The 24,839-nt window shown below is 43.4% G+C and overlaps 2 protein-coding genes across 7 annotated transcripts in view; both read left to right on the top strand.

Annotated features, from left to right (window-relative positions):
* C2H5orf63 (chromosome 2 C5orf63 homolog) overlaps positions 1–15,761 on the top strand; it is an 87,232-nt gene extending 71,471 nt beyond the window's left edge. For 2 of the 5 annotated variants that reach the window (XM_084833990.1, XM_084833991.1), the window contains exons 2-5: positions 7,773–7,871; positions 9,110–9,230; positions 13,785–13,841; positions 15,260–15,759. In XM_084833990.1, coding sequence (XP_084690116.1) covers positions 7,846–7,871; positions 9,110–9,230; positions 13,785–13,841; positions 15,260–15,439 — 384 coding nt within the window. In that variant the 5' untranslated portion in view covers positions 7,773–7,845 and the 3' untranslated portion in view covers positions 15,440–15,759. Of the gene's footprint in view, positions 1–7,772; positions 7,872–9,109; positions 9,231–13,784; positions 13,842–15,259 lie in introns of all 5 variants that reach the window. The other 3 variants (XM_084833989.1, XM_084833988.1, XM_084833992.1) reach the window with 3 other exon arrangements.
* A 7,984-nt stretch (positions 15,762–23,745) lies between these two features.
* The window catches only part of MARCHF3 (membrane associated ring-CH-type finger 3), a 169,763-nt gene continuing 168,669 nt past the window's right edge, over positions 23,746–24,839 (top strand). For both annotated transcript variants that reach the window (XM_084833986.1, XM_084833985.1), the window contains exon 1: positions 23,746–23,953. The gene's annotated coding sequence lies outside the window, so the exon portion shown is untranslated. The remainder of the gene's footprint in view (positions 23,954–24,839) is intronic.

Here is a 24,839-nt window from a genome sequence, read left to right as displayed (position 1 = left end):
GGTTCCATTGTCGTCTTGCTCTAACAGTCAGGATGTTTTTGCTGATGTTCAGATGGAATCTGGCTTCCTGTACCTTGAACCCATTATTCCATGTCCTGCACTCTGGGATGATCAAGAAGAGATGCTGGCCTTCCTCTCTGCAACAACCTTTCAAGTACTTGAAGTGCGCTCTCATATCTCCCCTCAGTCTTTTCTTCTCAAGGCTAAACATGCCCAGTTCTTTCAGTCTCTCTTCATAGGACTTTGTTTCCAGCCCCCTGATCATCTTTGTTGCCCTCCTCTGAACCCTCTCCAGCTTGTCTGCATCCTTCTTAAAGTGTGGTGCCCAGAACTGGACACAGTACTCCAGATGAGGCCTAACCAGTGCCAAGTAGAGGGGAACTAGTACTTCACAAGTTTTGGAAGCTATACATCTATTAATGCAGCCCAAAATAGCATTTGACTTTTTTGCTGCCACATCACGTTGTTGGCTCATATTCAGCTTGTGATCGACAACAATTCCAAGATCCTTCTTGCTTGTAGTATTGTTGACCCAAGTATCCCCCCTTTTGTAACTGTGCATTTGGTTTCTTTTTCCTAGCTGCAGAACTTGGCATTTATCCCTATTAATTTTCATTCTGTTATTTTCTGCCCAGCACTCTAGCCTATCAAGATCACTTTGAATTTTGTTTCGGTCTTCCAGGGCATTAGCTATCCTGCCCAATTTTGTGTCATCTGCAAATTTGATCATCATTCAACTATCCACCTGATAGTTGTTTCATCTAGCTGAACTAGTTTGCTAATCAGGATATCATGGGGCACTTTGTCCAAAGCTTTGCTTAAGTCAAGATATATTATGTCCACAGCATTCCCACAGTCCACAAGGGAGGTTACCGGATAAAAAAATGAGATCAGATTCGTCTAGCAGGATTAGTTCTTGACAAATCCATGTGGGCTTCGAGTAATCACTGTGTTGTTTTCAAGGTGCTTACAGACTGAATGCTTTATCTTCTGCTCCAGAATTTTCCAGGGACTGATGTCAGACTGACTGCTCTGTAGTTCCCAGGTTCCTCCTTTTTGCAGATAGGGACAACATTAGCCCTCCTCCAATCATCTGGCACTTCACCCATCCTCCATGATTTCTCAAAGAGAATAGACAGTGGTTCTGAGAGTTCTTCTGCCAGTTCCTTTATTACTCTAGGATGCAGTTCATCTGGCCCTGGAGATTTGAACTAATTCAAAGTAATTGGGTGTTCCTTGACCATATGGCTATCGATCTCCTGCAATCCTGCTCCTTCAGCCTGTACTTCGCCTTTGCCAGGAGGGTCATAGACCCTCTTTTGGGAGAAGACTGAGCCAAAGTAGGAATGGAGCACTTCTGCCTTTTCTTTGTCATCTGTTATCATTTTGCTATCCTTATTTAATAGCTGAGCCACCATTTCTTTCCTCTGTCTTTTACTGTGCACGTAGCTGAAGAAAGCTTTTTTGTTGCTTTTAGCCTCTGTCGCTAACCTCATCTCATTCTCAGCTTTCACCTTCCTGATGCCATCCCTGCCATTCTTTGCTACCTGCCTGTGCTCTTCCTTTGTCGCTTGACCTTCCTTCCACTTCATATATGTGTCCTTTTTTGTTTTCAGGTCATCTGTAAGCTTTTTGTGAAGCCACATTGGCTTCTTCTGTTGTCTTCCACCATTTTTTCTTGTTGAAATTGTTTGTAATTGTGCCTTTACAATTCCCTTTTTTAAAAACTCCCACCCATCTTGGACTCCTTTTCTCGTTAGAGTCGCTCGCCATGGGACCTTACTGATCATTGTTCTGAGTTTATTAAAATTGGCTTTCCTAACATCCAGGGTATGCGTTTGGCTACACTTGGCTTTTGCTTCCTTTAGAACCATGAACTCAAGTATAACATGGTCGCTTCCCCCAAGATTTCCCTGCCACTTTATCCACTAAGTCATCTCTGTTGGTTAGGATCAAGTCAAGGATAGCCGATCCTCTAGTTCCTTCCTCTACTTTCTGTAGGAGGAAGTTATCCGCAACACAAGTCAGGAATTTCTTGGAGGGGCCATGTTTTGCAGAATTTGTCTCCCAACAAATATCGGGAAAATTGAAATCCCCATTAATACTACATCATGCTTCCTTGAAACATTGGCTGTTTGCTTTTCAAAAGTTTAATCCTCGTCTTCTCCATGCTCTTGTCAAACACTTTCTTCCCAGTCTTTGTGAGGTACAACCAATCCCTTGCCAGCAGTCCATCTTCCAGGAACTATAGCCCATGGTCCCCGAATCCAAATCTCTTGCGTCGGCACCACCTTCGTAGCCATCATTCACCCGGAGTAGTTTTCTTTCCCTTACTTTCCCTCTTCTAGCTACTAGAAGGGTGGCTGAGAAAACTCTCTGGGCCCCAAAGTTCTTGAGTTTCCTTCCCAAAGCTTACTGTCTTGTTTGTGTTATATCTATGAGGTGTCACTCTGCATCTTGAACATGCCTTCCCGCACCTCAGAGGGTATTTGATATTGATGCATGTGTCATGGCTACCATGTAGATGCCACTTTAATTCATGGAAGCTTTCAAAACACGGGGATCCAGTGTATCCAGGCTGGGTGAAAATCAGGGTTCTAAAGCCCTATTCATATGTTATTAATATAGGAAAACTCAGCATGCGAGCAGTGAGTACGGCTCGCACTGAGTAGCCCCACGCATTAATATGGCACATGTTATGTAGCCCCTCCTCTACTGTCCATGCATGCTATGTGAACATATATAGGGAGTGCAGCTGTACGTATGACGGTTTCCATGTGAGCCAGAACCTCAATAGTGCACCGCTCCGGCTTGTGTGGAGATCTCTGCGTATACAGCTGTATGCACAATGGCCCTCTCCCTACAGATGTTTGTGCTGTATGCATGGACATTAGGGGAGGGCCTACATAATGTGCATCACATCAGTGGGTGGACATTAGCGGAGGGGCTACATGACATGCATCATGTGGGAGGATGGGGCTATTCAGCCCAGAACTGCTTGTGTGGTGAGTTGCCTTAATATTAGTAATGTGTGAATGGGGCTCAAGTCACGCAGAGAGCCTCCACAGACAGATGAGATTTCCTGCCGAAGACAGTTGCCCTCTATACATGATGACAAGGACAGTGACAGAAGGGTGTTTAGAGATGACATACATTAAGGACACCTGAATAGGACCTAAGAAGTTGGGCATTACTTACTTATAGCCCATTTCTGCAATATGGAGCTGTGCTAGTTCAAGGAGTATTCTTTTTCCCTCGTGCCGATGTAACTGTCAGAGATGAGACATCTGTACAGGTGTGGCTTAGTTCTATTGGTTAGTTTCATTGTTGATGATGCTATTGAGCAGTTATGGAACTGGCTATTTGGGAAAGGGTTGGGCATCTGGAGTGCTTTAAGAAACTAAATTTTCATAACAGAAATAGTGGTTCTAATATGTCACAGGTATTGCTTCTGAATTCCTGGCCAACTACTAGTGTATGATAGAAAACATGACTATGTTTTCTATGAAATCATAATTGCCCTATCAGGCAAGCCTTTGGCTTTCAATTATGGACTGATAATTAGGCAAATAGAGTATGACAAAAATAGGTCTTAACAGCTGATTCCAGATATTAATGTGTGCTTAATAATCTATTATTTGGTATCCCCTGCCTATAGCAGCCATTAGTTTGAAGCCCTGGGTGTATTTAAGAAAATGTCATAATTAAAAATGGGCACCTGAAAAATGAGTCATATTTAGCTCTTAGTTTTGCAGACAGGCAATTAATTGGTTTAAAATATAGCTGGTTCTAGCATCATGGCTTATTTATAGTGTAAACGAGGATTTATTACTTTGGTCCCTGGAATAGAGCACTGGCCAAGTATTCCATCTTATGTCTGTATGATTATCATAGCTAGTTTTTAAACTGATGAACCTGAGCGAAGTGCCAGGAGTGCTAGGTTTTATTTTACCGTATTTTAGATTTATAACATGCTTTATCTACATAGGCTATGCGTTAGGGTTATAACAGCTAACTGTTATCTGTCCCTAGGCACCAAGGGCATTTACACACAATTAGATTATTTGTGCAAAAAATGTGCTGTTGTTTCTTCTTTCTTTCTTTCTTTCTTTCTTTCTTTCTTTCTTTATCGCCCATCTGGCCCATCACCTGGCCACTCTGGGCGATGTACAACAGTACAATTTAAAACAGTAAAATTACACATTAAAACATTGTCTAAAAATACCCTAACCTACCCCACATGCCTGCCTGAACAACCAAGTTTTCAATGCATGGTGGAAGCTCATTAAAGAGCTCGTTTAAGGTTACATTGTATCCCAACACCCAACCATAATATTCCTTTTTTGGGAAGACAACCCAGTAGAGTTGCTCTTGTGATGGTTCCACGGAAAATGGTTGTGAAAGTGTCACAGCCCCCTACTGCAACCATCTGCATTAGAACCAGAATTGCATGAGCATTTCGCATAGATCGTTACACTTAACTTGGGGCTAGCTGCATATTTTTTGTGGCGTACAGGCCTGTACAGATGGCCATTATGTAGCATCAGAGGATTCAAGGCCCAGTCATGAACCCTACATGAGGTGCTATCCTTGACTGCTATCTATTTACAGTGAATTGCAGGCTGTTTCAAGCTCTTTTCATTTTCCTCCTACAATGCCTACATGAGGAATTCTGCATAGGCTAGTTCTAATAATCTGCATTTATTTATTTATTTATTTATTTATTAATAAATAAATAAATAAATAACTTCTAAAAATACCACCCTTCATCCTTTCTGGATTTCAGGGAGGTGTACAATAAATTATCATTAAAAAATTAACATAGTTGAATAAAATCCATAAAAACTTACTTCCAACAGACATATGCTTGGGTAAACAAAACAGTTTTGCCCAGCACTGGAAAGGTTGTAAAGTTGGCATCTCTAGGGAGAATGTTCCATAGGCAGGGAGGACATCACTGAAAAAGTACTCTTTCTTGTTGTTGAATACATGATCAGGTCACTTGATTGGCTTCAACTGTCTATGCATAACAGGCACAAGCACAGAATCCCTAACATCTGCAAGGGGTTATTTCCTTTGCTATTACTTGTTGTTGTTGTTCAGTCGTTAAGTTGTGTCCGACTCTTCATGACCCCATGGACCATAGCACACCAGGCCTTCCTGTCCTCCTCTCTCTCCCAGAGTGTGCTCAAGTTCATATTCATTGCATCGGTGATGCTATCTAGCCATCTCATCCTCTGCCGTCCCCTTCTCCTTTTGCCTTCAGTCTTTCCCAGCATCTGGGTCTTTTCCAGGGAGTTTTCTCTTTGCATTACGTGGCCAAAATATTTGAGCTTCAGCTTCAGGATCTGTCCTTCCAATGAGCAGTCAGGGTTGATTTCCTTTAGGATTGACTGATTTGTCCTCCTTGCAGTCCAGGGGACTCGTAAGAGTCTTCTCCAGCACCACAGTTCGAAAGCATCAATTCTTCGGCGCTCAGCCTTCCTTATCGTCCAGCTCTCACAGCCATATGTTACTACTGGGAAAACCATAGCTTTGATTATGCGGACCTTTGTCAGTAAGGTGATGTCTCTGCTTCTTACTATGCTGTTTAGGTTTGCCACAGCTTTCCTCCCAAGGAGCAAGCGTCTTTTAATTTCATGGCTACAGTCACCATGTTTTATTTGTCTGCTTGCTGCCTTCTTTGACGTATCTTTGTTTCTCTCACACACCTAGCAGTCTCCCTTCTTATTTGTACTCATCTCCTAGCTTTTGGGTCTCCCGACCTCACCATACTATGGCCTGGTATCTTTGAACTGACCTTCTCTCCAGCTTGGTCTTCTAACTGGCGACGTTTGAGATAGTGCCTTGAGTCTGTTCTCCAGTCTTTCTACATGCTGGCTGGGGGATGCTGGGAGTTTTAGTCCAGCATGTCTGGAGAGCACCCGGTTGCCCAAGAGTCTCAGAGCAGTGAAACTTTCAACTGTGTAAAAGTTCTCTGACTAAACGACGGGTGGTTAAAATGTCACATTTAGTCTGCTGACGACATGAACAAGAATTATGCTGCAGTATATTTTTATTTCCTTCCAGTTTGTAATGTCTCATTATAATTTTACTTCCATCTAGGATGTTAAATAAGCTAAAATTAATTTGTTCTTAATACAGGTTTTTTTTCATAATGTCACACAGCCAGTCCACTGCAGCACCACAATCATTGTGCAAAAGGGCATTGGGTCTAACTTGATCTGGAGAACAATGGGTTGGATTGAGAGTGGGTGCAACTGTGCTGGTGGGAATGGACTTCCCTGTGTCCTCCTCCCCCACAGCATCCCCTCCAGCCCCCTAAAAACACTACACCAAGGGTAAGGGTACCCTGATGAATGGGGTGAGCTGTGGTGCAGAGGCTAAGGGGGGATCCCCCAAAATTGGGCAGAGGCATCTCCCATGAGAGGAGCCCTTCCATCAATGGAAGGCAGATCCTGGATCCAACCCAATGTGTCCCTAAGCAATATATTTACCCCTAACAATATTATTTATGAAACATGTAGATTGTTTATATGTTCCTATGGGGGAGTGTTTAATGTGGGGTTTTGCTATTTTTATTTGGGGTCTGGGGGGGTGGGGTTGAGTGCATGCCTGGAGATTAGAGTTTAGCAACACTTCAGCAAGATCTTATGTTTTTGTATCTGTCAATTCTAGGGGTATTTTATGACAGGGGAGCAGGACTGGGTGGCTGGAGTCCTAAACACACTTACTAGGGAGTAAGCCTAATGGACACAATTGTGACTCCTGAATAAACATGCCTAAGATTGTACTGTAAGTGTGCTTAACTCTGTGCTGTATCATTGCTATAGTATTTACATTCTACAATTGTGTCATTGCTGCAGCCCCGAAATAAACAAGAGGAAGAGAGATATGAAGGAAAACATATAGCATAAAACAATGCAGTTTTGAAAACTTCCATATAGGCCCCAAAATATTGTTTAAAAAATCTTCCCTAAAAATCCAATAGATTGGATCCAGATACAAGTTGGATCAACAGCACTGGTGGAAGTGGACTTCCTCGCCCCTTCCTTCCCATGGCATCCCCTCTAGCCCCATGGAAATCCTGCACCTTGAGCTGGTTCACGCGTAATGAGAAGCCACCATGGATGATTTCCCCACGGGGCTTCTCGTCACGGTGCCAGCTGCCATTCTGAACATTCAAGCTGCAGTGTGTGTGTGGGTGTGTGCTGCAGCTCATTGTTACATGCAAACCCAGTGGGGGTGGGTTGTTGGGGTGGTTAACAAGCCACTGGCCACCATGACACAGGCCATGGGTTCTAGGTGGTTTGTTAACCACCTCAGCAACCCACCCTTGCCGGGTTCACACATAACAACAAGCCATGGCGTGCCCTTGCCATGGAACAAATGTTCAAAATGCAAAGTGGCAAGTCCTGCAGGGAAGTTCAACCATGGTGGCTTGCCTTTATGTACAAACTAGGGAGCCACCTACACAGCACCACTTTCAAGCTTCACTCCATCGTAACTGCACAGCATTGCAGCTGTGAATTAGCTTCTGCTGCGGTACGCGCGTAATTTACTCTGGACTTCTCCAACACGAAAATCTGCTGTGCCCTGACACATAGCCACTGAAGTGAAGTGAACTGTGGCAGATGCGCTGCCCTTTTTTTTTACCATTACATTTAAATGCACAGCTGCGCAGGCATGTGAGGGTGGGGGTGCGACACTTTTGGTTTTAGTGGCTGTTTTGTATTTTAGGGATTCTTTTGTGTCTGTCTGTTCCTCATTAGGTAAAATGTGGGTGGTCTGTTCCTTCGTTACCATGCCAACTGTTTGGCAGTTCTCCAGCCTGAGACTCTCACGATGCGAGAGGCATGTGCCCATGAGAGGTACGTTCCATAGCCATCATTTCAAAATGGTGGCTGGAGTGAAGTTGGTCCTAGACCCCCCGCCCCTTGGTCACTGACTCCAAAGCAGCCATTGCGAAGATACAAAGCTGCAAAAGTGTGCAAAAGTGTGGTTGAAGCTTCCCTCTGCCTCTGTAACTGCGCAGCCGAGAAGGAACAGGGAGGAGTGAAAGGGCATCATAGAGTGACACAAGCCCTAGGTACGCCCACCACACGCCCACCACAAAATGTGAAGTTGGTTTGGGGAAGGGACAGACAGCTCGCAACCATGGGAAACTTGCAGCAAACCAAAAACCTCGCAGCAAAATGTGCCTTTGGAAATCCACATTTTCCAGGTGAAAACCACGGTTAGGCTGCAAAGTGGCGATTGCCTGGAAACGCAGCGGCCTCAGAGTAAATGGCTCATGTAGATGGGGCCTAGGTCACAGAGTCAGGAGACCCTGCTGAATGAGGGGAGCTTTGGTGTTAGGGGAGGCCATCCCCCCCCCATCAGATAAAGGAGGAACTTTCTGTGAGCAGAGCCCTCCCTCTCGGAGAAGGTCCCTCCTCTTATGGAAGACAGATCCTAGATCCAACCCGTAAACTGTATTTTTCTTACAAAAAATCATGCTTGTTATAAACAAGGCCAACAATTTAAAAAATCTATATATTTACTGTTGGTTTTTTAAACTCACAAGGTACTTTGCAAGCTTTTAAGTCACATGACAGAGTTAGCTCATCTTGTTTGTGTGTCATGCTTGCTGCAGAACGCATTTGTTTAATGTTTCAGAATAGTATCGAACCAGTTATTTATTAGAATAATTGCAAAGAACTACCAATATTTTATGCCAAGCAATGCAGTAAGATTAAAAGAGGTTCAAAGCCCAGCATGTTGTATTCTGCTAACATTCGGTAATTCTTACTGGCATGTGCCTTGCTTGAAACAGTGTAATGTATTTATATCACCATTTGTGTTAGTGAATTTAAAAGAGGCATCACAGCAAGAAAATATAATTTAAATTTTTAACGGTGCTCCTTGTGCTGTATTAAATTATTATGCTTGCTTGTAGGACCCCCCCCCCCCAGAGTGTTGTGAAATGATTTATAATTGCATTTATATTTCAGATCTTTTACTGAAGCATCATTGCTATCTGGTGACTGTCTACTGTTATATAACTTATGGGTGGCAATTAAAATGTACCATGCGTGTAATTGCAGGGGAACTTTTATTATTTCAACAGGGTAAAGATGTTCTGGTTTCAGAACTGGACACTACAGCTGGCAAAATGTTCAAGACAACCACTGCGACGGCTGCTGTGTGAAGCTAGGACCAGTTTACCAGTGTTAACATTGTTCACCAAGGTAAATGGTAGTTTGTTGAGTAAACTCAACAGGATGGTCTCAGATGCAGATGCGCTTGTAAAACCATGGAGACTATAAAATCATGGATATAAGAGCGTGGGGGTCCCCAGCCTCTTCAGGCCTGTGGGTGCATGTGGAATGCTGACAATGAGCAACAGGCACCAGTCACAAAATGGCCAGCATTTGGGAAGTGTCAACTCACAAAATGGCAACCATTGAGGTGGAGGGTTAAGTCACAAAATGACCTCCATTTTGGATCTATATGAAATTTGTCTTATGCAAGAGTCAGAAAAATTGGTTCATCTAGCCTGGTATTGTCTATGCTGACTGGCTGTGGGTCTCCAGGGTCTCAAGCAGAGGTCTTTCTCATCACCCATTCCTCAGTCCATATAACTGGAGATAACAGAGACTGAACCAGGAACTCTCTGTATAAAAACAAAGTGCTCTACACCACTGAGCTACCCCACCTATGAAAATGGAGGTTGTGCTTTTGACTTACCGTTATTAGTAGCTACCAGATTTGCGTGATTAGAAAGGACAGACAAATCTACCCTTCACTGATTTAGATGATCCTTTTTGTTTGAGGGAAAAAATGTATTTATGCTATTAGCCATCATCACAACATCTTATTGCAGATGAATAAGTCCATACCTGATTATATGTTATGTGAAGTACCACTTCCTTTTGTCTGTCCACTGCTCAACGGTTTCAGTGGCTGACCCCTTGGGTTGGTAGCATGGAACCTGCCCCTCAATTCAGTTTATCTGCAAGACAAATGTTTCTGTCAAGATACAAAGAACATTTCTGAAGGGGAAAAAAAAGAGGGAAAGAAACGTTTGACACAAAGTGTAATCAGCCCCATAGAATGAATGGTAAATTTGGATCCCAGAATATTTTATTTAGCTAATGTGATCCAATTAAGCCAAGTCAAAGCATCATTGGGTATATTGTTCAAAGCCATTCCTCCTATGAGAAAACATTACAGTTGTAGCTCGGCCAGCTGCCTGTTCAGTTTTAAATCCAAAAGGCAATGAGGTGGTGCGTAACGGGATTACTTTTAGAGGTTAATAATTGGGTAGGGAAAAAGTCTTCTGTGATGCTTTAGCACATGCTGAGTCTTAGCAGTTTGAAATTTTAAGGGCAAATTGTCGCCAACAAACTGGAAATGGTATGCTAAACTAGCCCTTTTTGTTAAACGTATGCTTCTGCGAATGTCTGATTCAGGGTTTGATGTTTTGTTTTGGGGGGGGGGGGTTGCAGGGAATGTACAAAATCCCTGGCAATTGCAAAGCATAATTATTGCCCTAAAGTGCAGGCTACTTTTAATAGCCTTCATTTTGTTCTCTCAGCTTGGGCCCACTCAGTCCAGCCTCAGTTATGTTTTTCAGAAAGGAGGGAAGTATACTGCGAGAAAGCAGGGAAGGAACAAACCTGCTATTTCACATTCTTGGTGCCCAGCAGGTCTGAGCGTCTGTTCTGTAGAAAATTCAGTTTTCCATTTGCGGTGGTAGCAATTCAGAACATCTTGGGAGGGTATTACCTTTGAGGAAATCAAATCACAGTTCAAAAGCATCAATTCTTCGGTGCTCAGCCTTCCTTATAGTCCAGCTCTCACAGCCGTACATTACTACTGGGAAAACCATAGCTTTGATTAGACGGACCTTTGTCGGCAAGGTGATGTCTCTGCTTCTTACTATGCTGTCTAGGTTTGCCATAGCTTTCCTCCCCAGGAGCAAGCGTCTTTTAATTTCATGGCTACAGTCACCGTCTGCGGTGATCTTGGAGCCCAAGAAAGTAAAATCTGTCACTGCTTCCATTTCTTCCCCTTCTATATGCCAGGAAGTGATGGGGCCAGATGCCATGATCTTCGTTTTTTTAATGTTGAGTTTCAAACCAGCTTTTGCACTCTCCTCTTTCACCCTCAACAAGAGGCTCTTGAGATCCTCTTCGCTTTCTGCCATTAGGGTGGTATCGTCTGCATATCGGAGGTTGTTGATAATTCTCCCAGCATTCTTAATTCCGACCTGTGATTCATCCAACCCGGCATTTCTCATGATGTACTCTGCATATAAGTTAAATAAGCAGGGTGACAATATGCAGCCTTGTCGTACTCCTTTCCCAATTTTGAACCACTCAGTTGTTCCATGTCGGGTTCTTACTGTTGCTTCTTGACCCTCGTACAGGTTTCTCAGGAGACAGGTAAGGTGGTCTGGTACTCCCATCACTTTAAGAATTTGCCACAGTTTGTTGTGATCCACACAATCAAAGGCTTTAGCGTAGTCAATGAAGCAGAAAAGCTAATATCTACTGTCCCATAAATTAGAGCTCACAGTCTTAATTATCTCATTGTTATTAAACATTCCTAAAAATTAGTACAAAAAAGACTTGCAAATACACCTTTCAGGCTAGATAAAATAAAATTTGAATTATACCATTGAGAATATAACTCCTTACTCAAAATTTGGTAATTAAACCTAAGTCTATACATTTTTCTAGACAGTTGTATATCAAGCTTTTTGAGGCGTATACCTTACACAATATTTTTTGTTCATTAATTGATCAGTGAAAACTTTAAATACACTTTTGACCTGGAATAATACAGGTCAATAATAATACATACCTGTTCATTACTCAAATACTTTTTAGGCCCAAGTGGCTTTAACTGGCATTTTCTCTTTGGATACCATCCAGGTCATCTTGACTATTATTTTTTATGCGAGTTACCACTGTGAACCCGCTTGTGAATCTGTATCTTCCCTATAATACAGTTATTACTTTTTACTTATTTACATTTTAAAATTCTTAATTATTCATCATTAACATTTGGTATTTGCATTTCATAATAAGATGTATTATATTGTTTTAAGAGAGGTGAGTTAGCATTTTCTCAATAGTCTTCCCAGCAAGTCTAATAAAGCAAAATCAGCTATTTCTTAAAAATCCAGGACACGACAGCCACCGCTCCAGTAAGAGTCTATGAATGAGGCAGGGCAACTGCACAGTAAAAGCCTTGATGAGAACAGGCCTGGTGCAAGGTCTCTTGCCGCCTGAGGTGAAAGAGAAGGTATACTGCTGTTGCCCCCTTCCCCCATCCCGCACACTCTTCCCTTTCCCACCATGTCTATGGAGAGCCACACGGCTAGAAGAAGCAGCCATGGGGCTGTCACGAGACTTGGTGAGTGTTCACACGGATCTTGCAAGATCTGGTCTTGCAAGACCTCCACAGCCATTTCTTCCGGCCATGTGCAATGAGGGAAGGAGAGGGTGGGTGGCTGCTCTGGAGAGCCCTCCCAACCACTCTCTCACTACAGTAAATGCCACGGTGGGATAGTGGCTGGCAGGCCTTTCCAGAGCACCCGTTGGAGTCTTAACTTCTGGCAGAGGTAGAGGGAGTGGCGCAGAGCAGTTGAATTCACTGCTCCTCCCACTCCACTGATGCGGATGCCTCAACCTACTTTGTGGGTGGCCAGTCCTGGATGGGAAGCACCATGATATGAGAAATGGACAGGGAAGGATAAGAGCAAGTTAAAATGCCCTATAGGTCTTTCCTGTTGGAGTCAGAAGCAATGAAACAGCACTTCCAGTTCCATTTAAAGGCAATTTCCCACTGTTTATGATAGATACAATTTCAGGTCATCCACCTTGGGATCCTCATCCACATGAGGAATACTGTAAAGAAGCACAACCGTAGACATGCAGTCGGCATGTGCTATGCCATTGAAAACATTGTGGTTCCCTGGCCCATGTTCCTCTGTGTTGCACATTGTCCCTTCAAACACTGTCAAGGTGGGAGGGAGACATCCGTCTTCTTCCTGATCTAAATCCTGGCAGAAAAGGGCTCTTTTGGTCTTTCAATCTTCCTCTGCTCAAAGAGCTGCCTCGCATCTTACAGGGTAGAATTAGCAGCTATGTTTTAAGCATTTAAGCATTAAGCAGTGTGTGCCTGCTTCTGTCCTGTAATGTGCAAGTCAGGTAGTGGGTCTTTCTTGACACCTGGTTGTGTAGACCTGGGCAATACACAGTGAGAAGCAGCTGCAATTGGCCCCAGATCCCTTTCATGCACAGTGGTTGTGGTGGGGGAAATGTCTCTATTGGCCTCACACGTTATAGGGCAGAAACAGTTGTGCACTCAATATTTGACATGCCCCTTCTTTTCCTGTAATGTGAGAAGAGGCCTTGAGGGTGGCATGCAAACACCCTGACCATGGTGAACACTTTATTTTTCTGTGCCTGTGGCAGCTGCCTGCTCAGGGTGAATGTGGAAGGTCTCTGTCTATTTGCTTTTACTGTGTTGCATCTACGCTCTGATTGTGTCACGCTGTGGACTGACCTGTGTAGCCTGACTTGTGGTAGATAGTCCTGCTGTCATTCTTGCCCCTCATACTCTCATCCTTTATTCCATGCCACAAAATCCAATGGCATCTTAATATGTAATAGGATATGACGGTGATGAAGATTTTGTCATGATTAGTTGTTTGAGAGCATGTTAGCAAGGGAGCGCCACTGCCTCATTTCATTACTGTCTCTGTGTTTCTTCTCTCTCCCCTCCTTAAGAACCCATGCCCCTTGTGTGATGGAGCCAAAGCAGTGCTTGAACCATATAAACACAAGGTAATATAATGCAGTCCTATATGTATTTGAACACAGACACACACTAATACACAGAACTTAAAGTAGCAAACCAGGAATCCCTTTTGGGAAGAAGTTATTTGAAGAAAGAGCTACAGATACAAATGAAATCAAACCACTGCTTCAATACCTTTTCACTGCTGATTTCCATAAAACCCAACCTCAGAAAGACTTTTCAGACTTTATGATTCAACTGAAATCCAACATGAAAGACAATATCCAGTGCGACAGTACCACTAATATAAATTACGTTGTGCTAATGTAAACTACTTTTAGAGCAACACCAACAGTAGAAGTACCACATTGGATACTGCCCAAGATGTTTGGACCATTTAGAGAGCAATCCTATGGCCGCTAGATGGTGTCTAGATGGCCATAGGACTTTTTGGTTCCCAGAAACTGCACTCCCCACCCCCTCTTCCACCACCTCATAGGCAGCATGGTTCTTCCCGTGTCCATGCTTGTAAACACAGTGCAGAGTGGGTGAAAAGGGGGCATTCTCAGGGGTGGGGAGGAGACCACAGAAGTGTTGTTACAATGCTTCCTATGCACCATGCCCCCCGCTCCAGTCCCAATCTGAAGCTTCCAGTTAGACAGCCACAATCGAGTTTGGAGGTGGCCAACTATCCCGATAGGATTGTGTCTTTAGAAAGAAAAAAAAAACATGCATCATCTTTCAGATTTAGGATGCTGTTTCCACCAAAATAATTACCGGAAAAAGTCCAGGCTTTTAGCCACGCAGAAATACCTCCTGTCTTCCTCCTACCTCCTATTCTGTGCTGATATTTTTTCTGCTTTTAAAATGTTGTTTTTACTGCTGCTGTTTTTTGTATTTAAGTGATATTATTGATTTTATTATGTTTGGTGCCCCGACAGCTTCATCTGTAGGGCAACAATAGATAGATAGATAACCAATAAGTACATCTACGGTGGAGGCAGCCCAAAGTTACACTTGTGCAGAATTCTTGCAAAAAGAGCAAATGTTGACCCAGCCTTTCAATACATAGGCTGCAGATTTCAAATTCACTTGTTCCTCTGTAATCTAATTGATTCTGGAATTGTTTCTCAAAAAACTATTTATCTTTTTTTTTTGTGCGGGTGGAGGAGAGTTAAAATCACAATGAAAAGATTAATAGGGAAAAAAACCTGTTTATCTATAGCACAGTTTCTCATTGGGGACCCCAAAAGCCACATAGCTCATTCAAAAATGCTTGCCAAAGAAATAATAAACTTGACCAAATTTTGTTCAAGTCACAATTTCTTTAGAAAAAAATGACATGTACACCCTTTTCCTAAATGTATTTCTTAGAGCTCACCTCAGTTATTTCAGTGCAATTTGCTAAGTATGCATCATTTGGTTTTCAGCTGTTGGCTATTTCATTTTTGTTGTCTTGGAACAGTTTATTTTGCAGGAAGTAGATATAACCCTTCCAGATCACTCAGCCTGGTTTGAAAAGTATAAGTATGACATACCCGTCTTTCATTTGAATGGGCAATTTCTAATGAAGCATCGAGTGGATATACAAAAACTGGAGAATCGGCTGTTGAACCTAGAGTTGCAAGATGATGGCAAGAAGTGAAGAAAAATGAAGTTACTCAACTGTGGACTGGGAATGAATGCTTAAGATAATTTTATATTGCTTTCTTTACAATTAAAACCATACTAACTACATGCATTTCTTGAAATGCAGTGTACACATTTAATTCAGTTTTGTAATGCTTGTCCTTCAGAGCAATGTGCATTCTTCTCTTTATCATCATATCTGGCTACCAAGGCTGTAACCTTTACCTGGGAGTAAGTCCCATTGAATTTCATGGGATTTACTTCTGAGTAGACATGTATAGGATTGCAGTGTAAATTACTTGACTTTTTAATAAATAAAAATACTTTCTCACTGACAGATTGGCCTCCATGTTGTTCATATGTTGTTTGCTGACAATATGTACATGAGAAAATTATGTCTGTATACTGCTTTGTGCATAGGGACTTAACAATGCACTTCAACTTCTCATGCTCAAAGTAGAAAAGAGAGTAGGTATATCATAGGTGAAAAGGAATACACTTGATTAAAGACATTTACTTGAGATCCTAGAATAGCATTTTGGCTTTCTGACACCTGCCATGAGGTAGAGCATGGCAGATATCTGTGTAATCATATATCTTTATTGGGAAAATCTGAGTGCTTTGTGGCTCAAGCCAGATACATCAGATCAGAATTGTTTTAGTAAAACTAAACCAACACAGTGCCAGTTGTCCCTGAAATGAAATAGGACATTCTGACTATGGTTCCCTCTGCCAGATTCCTCATCCATTTTTTACTTGTTATTAAACACTATACAATTCTCTTGTAAGTCTGCTAAAAGAAAATAGTGGATTTTGTCCTTGGGCTCAAGCTATATACGTTTAAGGACAGTGCAAACAATTCTCTACCTCGATTAGGGATGTTCACATTCCTCTTTTAAATTGTGACTGGCGGCAAGATACATGACTTTCTAATGTTGTTGTAGAAACAGTGTTTGGGCCTAGGGGCCTTTTGGATTTATTGGACAGAAGAAAAGCCAATTCACACAACTGAAAAAGAGGTCCTCATGCAAGAAGGAGGTTTTGGAAAGGCTGGGCATTTGTAAGTGCTAAGGTGACTGCTCTATGGAATGTCATAGATAACTGAAATAAGATATACAAGTGGGACCTGCCACAAAAAGTTCAAATATGGAAAGCTCCTGTTCAGGGTTCCATCCATCCATCCATCCACTCTGCTGTGATATTCCATTCTAACCACCACCACCACCACAGTCAGCATTCTGTGCTCACTGAGCATCCTCAGTCCTCACAGCTGTTTTGGTTCCCCTACCCTTAGGGTTTTTTCCTAAAGGTTTTTTTTTTTTTTTTACTTCTGCAAACCTTGGGGTTCCCTCAAGCCTGCTGATACCTCCCTCTTGTGTATGGATGGTGTTGTTTTGGCTAGATTTAGATAAGGCAACCCATGGAATGAGTTTGCTATTAGTTAATATGATTTCCTAAAACTTTTAAGAACCCTGTATCTATATGAACAAAGTAAAGCTAAGATGCTGGAACTGTATATTGCTTTTTGATCAAGGGACAGTCCCATCTCTGTATAATTATGGATAGTTATGAGAGTCCCATCTCTGTTAATTTGATTGAAGATTTGTGAATCCAGCCTTTTTGCCAACTTTGTAAAGGTTACATGTGAAAAGGAGCTAGAGGTTTTAGAAGATCACAACTAGGTTTAGCTTGTGGTCTACTGAACTGTTTTAGTAAACTAAAACTAGGTCTACTAAACTAGTTTTAACTGCAGTGGCAATTTAAAAAAAAACTAATGCAACTTTAAGCTGCTTCAACTTCTCATGTAAAAGTAAAAGAGAGTAGGTAAATCTTAGGTGAAAATGAACATGCTTGGAATCCTAGAATAACATAGCTTTTCTGATATACGGCATGAGATAGAGCACTAAATGTATAATGCACTATACTATAGAGTACTAACTGTACCATGTCCAGTTCGTAAGAAGTAATGGTCCTACTGTCTTCTGCTTTGGTGAGATCTCACCTGGAATACTGTGTCCATTTCTGGACACTGCAGTGGAAGAAGGGCAACAAACTGGAACATATCCAAAAGAGGGCAACAAAGATGGTGGAGATAAAGTCCTATAAAGAGAGGTTGAAGGAATTGGGTATATTTAGCCTAGAGAAGAGACAATATGACCCGATTTGCGCCTAACTACCCATGGTCATGACTGCCTGAGAGCAATCGAGTTTGCTGACTCCTGACTGCTTGACCACTTCCACTTTGCAATCCCTGGGTTGTTCACTGTGATGTCCAAACCCAGAATGTTGGGCTTTTGAGAGAGAAACAACCCAGAGTTTGAACTCATATTTTGTTGATGGATTAAAACTCTGACTTGTTTCTCCCTCAACAACCCAGAGTGCTGAGTCCAGGTATCATTAGTCTATCTTCCAACTCATACGATTCTTGTTTCTACATAATTGGTCTTCCACTAGAATACTTCGTTGGTAAGTTTGTGCCTCATTAAATCCTGATAAGCAGCTATCAAGAGGTAGAGAGCCTACATCAGCCTTGTGTGGCAGACCCAGATGTGATTTGCTTTTACTTTCAGTACAATGTAGACACGAGTTAAGAGATTATCACAATCAGAGTAAGTGCACTTACTTTGAATAAAGGATTGAGAAATGCTGTATGCAGTGATATTCAAGCTGGACCCCCAGTTGGCTCATTCTAACAGGTTTTTTTTAATCATTTCTCTTCTAAAGGAAACTGCTTGAAGGACTTGGTTTTGTGAGCAAACTCAAGAGTATTTTTAAAAGGATAATTCATCAATGCAAAAATTAAATATTTTAGTAGTCAGTTTAGTTGTTAGGGCTCTGTAACGATATTTGGCAAAGACATAACATTCGTAAATTGAGATTAATATTTCCTTTATGTACTTTCTCTCATGCTCTTTTAGTTCTTTCTTCTTCTCATTATCTCAACTCTTTGATACTTCTGGTTGCTTTGATTGCAATTTGTGTTCTTTTTATTTAGCACTTTGAACAACTAAAGCAGATTACAGTTGTGAACACACTGATCTTCATAACTGGCCTAGGCTGTGAATAACAAGCTGGGAAAGTAAGGCTGCAGTCAAAAGCACAATTGTGGAATTCCTTCCCCTCTGAGGTGTGTCTGGCATCTTCATTCTGTGCATTTTGCCAGCAAGATACGACACACCTCTTTACCCAGGCGTTCGGAGTGGAGGAAGGATAGGAATTTTCACGCAGTAGTGAAGCTATGTACTGAATTTTTGTTTTGGACTGTGACGTGAGTTGAGCTTTAGATGGTGGTTTTCCAGTTGTTTTGTATTGTTTTATTGATATGTACATGCCCCACCTGGGATTTTAAGGTGAAGGGCGGGCTACAAATTTAAACAATAAATAAAGTGGAAGTCAGTGGCGTTGCAAGTATGTGAACTGTGTAGAGATTTTTAATATTAAGGGATATATAAGTATTATTAATAAATAGTGGGTTGGACTTTGGTCCTCCTTGTGTAACAAACAGCATTGGCAGCTTTGACAAGCACTGATCAGCGACAGTGATGCAGCTACAGCTGGTCCTTGGGGCCAAAGTCCAGGGACCCCACAGGCCACGGGACCCCCAAATGACCATCCGAAGAGCAGCATATGACGGGGGCAGTGGCAAAAAGGCCCTAAGTCAGCAGCTGGGCTGGCATGGGCATGCCAGTGCTCACCAGGGCTGATGCTGCTTGCTTCAGCCTCCTTATTTTTAAATGTTTTGGAATTGGAGGCAGCCAACTAGGCAAATATATGGTTACAGATGCTCAATTTATTAGTTTGACTTGTAAAATATATTATCCTCTCCTACAACAAATTGGTTCTTATTCCCAAGCAAATGTGTTTAGCATCAGGGCAGCAGAAGCAAACTCCATTTTATTCCAATAGTCATAAGTGAACTGAAATGGCAAAACGGTGCACTATCAAAGTACTTCTTCTTTTAATAGGGTTGGCAGGTAGGTTTTTGTTTTGTTTGATCTAACATATCAGGAATGTAGAACCAGTTGTGAAGTACAGAATGGCAGCGTGGGGAGAGAGAAATATTAGTTGTGTGCTTCACAACTGATGTAATCTAAAGCCCCCACCCCGCCCCCACCAATCATTATGTCCAGGGTCTAAAATTACCTAGCTGCACCATTGATCACCTGCAGTAAGAAAGCAGGAACTTTCAGGTGATAGGAACTAGCCCTCCCACTCTTCAGACATGAGATTGTTGCTATCATCTGTCCAGTGGAGTGTGTGTGTGGGGGGCATGTTCTCACAAGTGCCACTTCATGGGCAGTCCTGAGTTGTGGGTATAGCTATTACTCATGTGCGGTGCCACTATGTATACACTGGGCTCAGTTTAGAGGATGAAACTCAGACTTCAGTTTTCCTGCATAGATTGCTTATTGGATAGAGATGGATATGTTGGCATATGGGTGTCCCAGTTAAAAATGTATATTGTCTCTGTCTGGGGGAGTCTTGTTTCTGGTTGTGTGCTAGAGCACCCATCTCATGTTGGCAAGGAGAGAAGGAGCCACTGGGGGCAAAAATTGTTTTGTTCTCTTGAACCCAGCAGGAACAACAAACAAGAAGTGATTTGGAACCTGAATCATTTACCAAAGCCCTCTTTCCTAGTATGGTTGCTGCTGCCAGCGTAATAATCCTGTACTGGTTATTGTAAATGTAACTTATTAGGTTCAGCTTTCTAGCAGGTTCACAAACTATATAAGCAGTGCATGGCCACTTGGAAAGGCATTGCTTTGATGATTTGCAATTTCTTTAATTTCAGATGGAAAAAGTTTTTTTTTTTATTTGCCTTTCCTGATTTTGAGAGGGGGGGGCAGTAGCCCCTCCAACAATGGTTAAACAACAATTGTAAAGAGCCCCAAATGATCTCTTTAGGCGAGTGGGCAACAAAATGGCAAATGAAGTTCAATGCAAGTAGGTGTAAAGTGATACAAACAGACAAAAAATCTTAACTTCACAGATATCCTGATCGGGTCTGAGTGATGGTTACTGACTGAGAAAGGGAACTTGGGGTTGTGGAAGATAGCTCAATAAAAACATTGACCTAGTCTGTGGCTGCTGTGTGTGAAAAAGGAAAATTCCAAGATCTGGGCGGGTGTGTGAGGTCATTAGGAAAATCATAATACCTTAATACAAATATATAGTTAAATGACCCTTAGGAACACTGGAAGCTGCCTAATACTGAGTCAAACCATCCATTGGCTGGCTGATTTTCCTGCCCTAGCTGAAGATGCCAGAGATCAAGCCAGGAACCTTCTGCATGCAAAGCTGGTACTAAACCACTGACCTACAGCCCCTTTTCTCTTGGGATATTGTGCACAGTTCTGGTCACCACTCCTCATCAAGGCTATTGTAGGGCTGGAAAAAGTGCAGAAAAGGCTCATGATCAACATGATCAAGGCTTAGGAGCAACTCCTCTATGAGGAAAGGTTATAAGTTGTGGGTTTTTTGGCTTAGGAAAAAAGGTGAAAATGGAAGGACACATTAGAGATACATAAAATTATGTATGGTATGGAGAAAGTGGATACTAGAACCTGGGATCATCTAATGAAGCCAAGTGGAGATTCAGGACCGATAAAACGAAAGTACTTCTTCACACATTGTATAAACCATGGAATTTGCTACCACAAGATGTAGTTATGGCCACCAACTTGGACAACAACAGCCTTAAAAGGATATTTGTGGCGGATAAGTATATCAACGGCTACTAATCATGATAGGTATATACTACCAGGATGGGAGTGAGTATGCCTCTGAATACCATTTGGAGGGGAACAACTCAGGAGAGGGCTTGTGAGCTCCCCATCAGTGTCTGGTTGGCCACTGCAGAAACACTAGACTTTCGGACTGATACAACAGGGGCCCCGGATTTCAAATCTGGGGAGTGATGCTTTCTCCGCAACTCCCTCAATGCTACGCTGGAACTGAGGGATCAGTGACGATGAAAGGAACTGCATGGTTTATTTTTATTTATTTATTTATTTATTTCTATACCGCCCAATAGCCGAAGCTCTCTGGGCGGTTCACAAAAACTAAAACCAAACAACACACAATAAAACAATTTAAAATATATAGAACATTAAAACCACAATATAACAATACAACCACAATAAAACCTAGCAGCAGTACAGGAGTTTAAAATACAGATTTAAAACAGCAAAGATAAAAATTTAGAAAGCTAAAATGCCTGGGAAAATAAAAAGGTCTTCACCTGGCGCCGAAAGGAGTACAATGTAAGGCGCCAGGCGAACCTCACTAGGGAGCTCATTCCAGAGCCGGGGTGCCACAACAGAAAAAGCCCTCCTCCTAGTAGCCACCCGCCTTACTTCCTTTGGCAGAGGCTCACAGAGAAGGGCCGCTGATGATGATCTTAAGGTCCGGGCAGGCACATATGGGAGGAGGCGATCCCTCAGGTAACCTGGCCCCAAGCCGTTAAGGGCTTTGAATGTTAACACCAGCACTTTGAATCGGGCCCGGAAATGGACTGGCAGCCAGTGCAGCTGGAAAAGTACTGGTGTAATATGAGCTCGCAGGCCAGTCCCTGATAACAATCTTGCTGCCCTATTTTGGACCAGCTGAAGTTTACGGACCGTTTTCAAAGGCAGCCCCACGTATAACGCATTGCAGTAATCCAGACGAGAAGTTATCAGAGCATGGATAACTGTAGCTAGGCTATCTCTGTCCAGATAAGGGTGTAGTTGGTAAACCAGCCTAAGCTGATAAAAAGTGCTCCGTGCCACTGAGTTCACCTGTGCCTCAAGTGACAGTTCTGGATCCAAGAGCACCCCCAAACTACGAACCTGATCCTTTAGGGGGAGTGCAACCCCCTCCAGAACAGGTTGAATATCACCTAGCCGGGCAGACGAACCACCCACTAACAGTACCTCCGTCTTGTCTGGATTGAGTTTCAGTTTATTAGCCCTCATCCAGTCCATTACCATGCCCAGGCACTGGTTCAGAACAGCCACTGCCTCACCTGGTTTTGATGAGAAAGAGAGGTAGAGCTGGGTGTCATCCGCATATTGATGGCACCTCAGCCCACACCTCCGGATAACCTCCCCCAGCGGTTTCATGTAGATGTTAAACAGCATGGGGGATAAAATAAGAGCCCTGTGGAACCCCATGGCACAATTGCCATGGCACAGAGCAATAATCCCCCAGCATCACCTTCTGGAATCGGCCATCCAAATGGTTCTTCATTTCTGTCGCCTTTCCTCTCAGACAGCTTTGCTTGCATTTAAAAAAGGTGGAATGGCGGGAGTGGGCGGTGACACTCGTTCAGGTTGCTACTTTGAACTGGTACTGGACGCAGCAAGAGGCCTGCTCGGCAAGAGAGCAGCACATCGCGGTTTCGGAGATTTATCATATGGCACAGTTACATCGCATTACAATAAAAACACAGAGCATAATAAATATGAAATGTAAAATATATAGACAGGAAGATCACAAATGTATGTCTAGGTTACAGATAAGAGTTTTTTACTTCTGTTGTCACAGCCAGGAAATCAGCAAAGTCTCCACTGTAGGCTCGGTTTTGACACTCTTGTCACTATACGTTGGATAGTTTGTTTTTCAGCCCCACAGTCACAATCTGATGATGTTGTTTTGCATCCCGAGGTGGCATACGGCTCAAAACAGGCAGCCAGCCTGTGGGAGTAGATCGTCTGGCTCACTAAGCGGCAGCAGCGAGGCGTCCAACAGGGCCTCTCCCCTGCAGGCCCCTTGTCGGCTGGACGGCCTCTCCCTCGGCACGTCAGGCGCTCCCTCCGAATCGCCTGCTGCTGAAGTGCCCCGTGGCTTGACTCCGTTACTCTTGAAATGTGGCCCCTTCCAGAACTCATTGCAAAAAAAAGGGCGGGGAAAGGGCCCCGTTCGCCCCCAACGCAAGAAGTTCGCTGTCCTGAAAGGCCGGCGCCTCCTCGGCTGTTTCCGGGCGCCCCCGCCCCGCTTCTCCGGCAGGTGTCTGCCCTTCTTGCGCGGGGAGGGCGAGAGAAGCAGCTGCGCTCGCAGCTGCCTCGGGAGCCCGCGGGCGTCCTCAGCTCCTCCCCTTTCTACCTGGACGTTTGGCCCCACGGGATGTCCCAGATGCGCTTCTACCCTCTGTCCACCAGGGGTCGCCCGTCCTCCCGGCGTCCCAGCCGCCCTTTGTCCTACAGCTCCCCCCCCCCCCCGCCTTTGGGCGCCCGCCCATCCCGTGCGGAGCGCTGCGCTGCTAGCGTGGCGGCGGCTGCCCGTCAGGAGGGGCGGCCCCGCCCCCTCGCCCGCTCTCTTCCCTTCGGTGGCATCGCTGGCGCTCCAGCCCGGGCTGGCGCTCCGCAATAGGCCAATGAGTTGCCCGAGGGTGGGGAGACGGAGGACTCCGCGGCTTGTTTCCCCGTCCCCGCATCTGGCTTTGGGCAAATAATGCTGGTGGGCGGCGCGTCAGGCGTCTCCGGAGCCGGGGAAGCTGCGCCTTGAGAAGCGGGACCCCTCCAGAGCGCACGGGAGGCACGAAAGGAGGGTGAGTTCCTGTGTCACGCCGGGCTGCTTCCTTGGGTTTAACCGGTCGTCCCGTGCGGACGTGAAGACCTAATACCGGCTGTGCATTAGGCGTTATTACAGAGCAGAACTCCGGGCGCAGACGCACGCCCCGCCCGGGGTTAGTTTCCTCCTCATCCTTCCAACTTCTTTTCTATCTACGATGCTGCCAGCGGGCTATTTAAAAAAGGGGGAAGGGTTGCCATGTGAGCTTTGGACTCGCTCGTTCTTGAATAAATACAGGAGATGCCCAGTCACAGTTTTTGTTACCTCGGCTCTTCCTATATGTCCGTCTGTCAGATGATTTGTTTGAGTTTAAATCCTTCTGTCCGGGTCACACAGCCACCATACAGGGAGCAATGGGCTCTGAAAACAAGTGTTATAATTAAAATCGGTGACAAGTGTGTAGGATTTAAAGGCTGAGAACTTTTCTCTTTTAAAGAGATTTTTTTTTTATCTTTAAACGATAAAAGTTCTTTTACCGGTTCCTCTATTGGCATGAATTTTCATAACAATACCTCGTTTCTGTTTCTCTGACTCGAGGGAGGCTTTTCCAGTGGTGTTTCAGACTCTAATGTAACAACTACTCTCTGCAACGATGAAATAAAGCAATTAATTAAATGCACAGAAGGCTTATGAAACTGGCCCAGATGTGTAATACAGATCAGATGTTTTAAATAAACAGTTATGCAAACCATCTATAATGCAGGATGCAGTTACTATATATTAAAGAGTGTGTGTATACAAACACACACAAATATAACACATACCATGGCAACAATGTGGTTGTAAACACAAACTAACAAAAGCTGGATGGCCTGGACTAAATTATTATCCAATCTTAAGTCTATCTTTTCTTCCTGTCCTAG

The sequence above is a fragment of the Heloderma suspectum genome, chromosome 2 (assembly GCF_057233095.1).
Source record: "Heloderma suspectum isolate Gila_16-S chromosome 2, 16-S_ref, whole genome shotgun sequence".
Classification (NCBI taxonomy): domain Eukaryota; kingdom Metazoa; phylum Chordata; class Lepidosauria; order Squamata; family Helodermatidae; genus Heloderma; species Heloderma suspectum.
The sequence above is the reverse complement of the archived record's forward strand: the minus strand, read 5'-3'. Positions and strand labels throughout refer to the sequence as shown.